The sequence below is a fragment of the Empidonax traillii genome, unplaced genomic scaffold (assembly GCF_003031625.1).
Source record: "Empidonax traillii isolate 1590-97213 ecotype Southwest subspecies unplaced genomic scaffold, ASM303162v1 scaffold2534:size70782, whole genome shotgun sequence".
NCBI classification, from domain to species: domain Eukaryota; kingdom Metazoa; phylum Chordata; class Aves; order Passeriformes; family Tyrannidae; genus Empidonax; species Empidonax traillii.
The window spans coordinates 32,707-35,234 of record NW_020957727.1 but is presented as its reverse complement, the minus strand read 5'-3'; the positions used below and the strand labels follow the sequence as shown (position 1 = coordinate 35,234).

At 58.9% G+C, this 2,528-nt stretch overlaps 2 protein-coding genes across 3 annotated transcripts in view; both read right to left on the bottom strand.

Moving 5' to 3' along the window:
• LOC114072026 (acrosin-like) overlaps nucleotides 1-2,528 on the bottom strand; it is a 6,352-nt gene that overhangs the window by 1,500 nt on the left and 2,324 nt on the right. The gene's annotated exons all lie outside the window — the stretch shown is intronic.
• LOC114072025 (acrosin-like) overlaps nucleotides 1,768-2,528 on the bottom strand; it is a 5,173-nt gene continuing 4,412 nt past the window's right edge. Inside the window, exon 5 of the mRNA XM_027909938.1 lies at nucleotides 1,768-2,384. Coding sequence (XP_027765739.1) covers nucleotides 1,941-2,384 — 444 coding nt within the window. The 3' untranslated portion in view covers nucleotides 1,768-1,940. The remainder of the gene's footprint in view (nucleotides 2,385-2,528) is intronic.

Genomic DNA, 2,528 nt, shown 5'->3' with positions numbered 1-2,528 from the left:
TTGATGTGCAGAGGAAGGTCACCTACAAGAACCTGAACAGCTGGTACCGGGAGCTGAGGGAATTCCGCCCGGAGATTCCCTGCATTGTGGTGGCCAACAAGATCGATGGTGAGTGCACCTTCTGTTCCCAACCTCGCAGGGTTGTGGTGAGGTTCACTCTTGCCCCAGCTGAGAACAAATGTCCCTTGTTTGTTGGGTCCAGAGGATTTCCTGAGTCCCCCAGGGCTGGCTCCTCTGCTGATCTCACCTGCTGTCTCACAGGTGTTCTTCCTATGGTCACCAGCAATTAAAAATGCAGATCTGATGCATTTGAGGTTTATCCAAGTGAGGTCCTTCCAATTCTTTCCTTACCGTGCTGCCCATTCCATCCAGCAAGAACCCAAAGGTGATTGGATCAGCACCTGGTCAAAAATGGCAGGGAAAGGAGAAAAAGCTGTTCTGTGGCTTCCCCAGGTCACTCAGGGATGGCCTTGGTGCTTCTCCTTCAGCCTGCACAGGCTCCTCCTGTGCTGAAGTGCCTCAATGTACCTGCTGGCAAAACTGTTCACCTGGCTCTGTGGGTGGCTGGAAGGTTCCCTCCCGTTGGGAATGCCGGCCAGCCCTTCAGGATCGCTGGGGCTGTGGCCTGGCTGGGTCCTGTGGCAGTGCCTGGCATGACACCCGGGGGGACGTCCACCCTCGGGATCTCCTGCCCCTGCCTGACTGACCCCCGTCTCCTCTGTCTGTCCCAGCCGATATGAAGGTGACCCAGAAAAGCTTCAACTTCGCCCGGAAGTTCAGTTTGCCCTTTTATTTTGTGTCTGCTGCCGACGGCACCAACGTGGTGAAGGTGAGGTGGGCTGGTTGAGTGCTGGGGAGCCCCTCAGCAGCCCAGGGTCGGGGACTGTGTCTGTGAGGGGCTGGTGGCTGTGGAGTTTGCAGAGGGGGTTTTGTTCCCTTGGGATTAGTCTCCACCTGCTCCAGAAACCCAGTGCCCGTGTGCCCCCATCCTGGGAGTGACGAGCCTTGTCCTTTCCCCCAGCTCTTCAACGACGCCATCAGACTGGCCCTGGCTTACAAACAGCACTCAGGAGACTTCATGGACCAGGTCCTGCAGGAGCTGGAGGTAGGGACGGCTCTGTTCCTCCCCCTCTTCCTGAGGGATAAGCAGCTCTGCAGAGGATGGAACTGTGCAGCATGGGAAACTTTGCCCTGTGCTGGTGACCCCTGGGGGTGTGGGCTGGGCTAGGATGGGATGGGAGGGGTGGGAGAGGATGGGAGGGGCGATGCTGAGACCCCTGGAAGAGCCCTTGCTGCCCTAGGCTGCCCTAGGCTGAGTCTGAAAGAGCCACAGCAGATGCAGCTGTTGCAGTCTTTGTCACTTCTCAGCAGTTCCTTGACCTGCTCTTTTCCAGAGCTTCGACCTGCAGAAGACGAGCAAGGATTTATCAGATGAAGAGCTGCCCTGAAGAGGAACCCCTGTCCACCTAAGCCCAGACCCTGAGCCTGGTTTTCCTTTGCCACTGGACCCTGAGTCCAGTTTCCCTTGGCTGGATTTCTGGGGCCTGCACAGTGATGTTTCTCGTGCCCCAGAGCTGTGGTGATGGGCAGCTGGGCCTCTCCGCTTCTTGTGGGAGCCCTTCTGGGCACGATCTCCCTTGACTCGACCCTTGCCACTGCACATCTTCACTCAAGCTGAGGAACGAATGTGAACAGCCCAGCAGACTGACAGACAGAGCAGGGATTTTTCCCAGCCCGTGGGTGCACTGAGCAGGGCTGAAAACACAGTTAATGAGGAACACAGAAACTTTATTTCAACACCTGGGTCACGTCAGCATCGGTGCAGGTGCAGCGGAGCAGCGTGGGCAGGACAGAGCAACCTCTGGCCCCCAAGGCTACCTTTGTCCCAGCAGGAAATGGCCCTGGTCCACTGTAGCCCTGGATCCCCCTCCTCCTGCTGCTTAAGCCTTTTTATCTTTCAGGAAGTGCAGGAACTCCTGCAGCAGGTTCAGGAACGGCACCAGGAGCAGCAGTGGGAATGCTGTGGGCACTGACAAGGCCGAGGAGGTCGGTGCCGGTCTCTGGCTGTGCTTGGGGATGAAGCTGATGTCCGGCTCTGGCTCTGGCTTCAACTGCTGCTCAGGGGTCAGGCTGATGTGTGTCTCTGACACCGGCCCCAGATGCTGCTCAGGGGTCGAGCTGACGGCTGGCCCTTGTTCTGGACCGGCTTTTTGTGCCGGCCTCAGGCCCGTCTGGAGCAGGATCCAGTTGTAGAAGGGCTGAGTGGAGGTGTAGATCCCGGGGTGCCTGGCTTTGTCACAGCCTCTTCCCCAGCTGCTCAGCCCCACGACCCAGAAGTAGTCGGCTCTGTGGTCCTTGCAGACGAGGGGACCCCCACTGTCCCCCTGCGGCAGGAGAGAGGGCTCAGGGTTTGTGGGGGGCTGCTGCAGCAGCAGGGCTGGCTCCTCTCTCCCAGCCCCTGCCAGAGCCGCATTCCCAGCACGGGAAGGCTCTGCTTGGGGGCTGGAGCCTCCAGAGCCTCAGCTGGG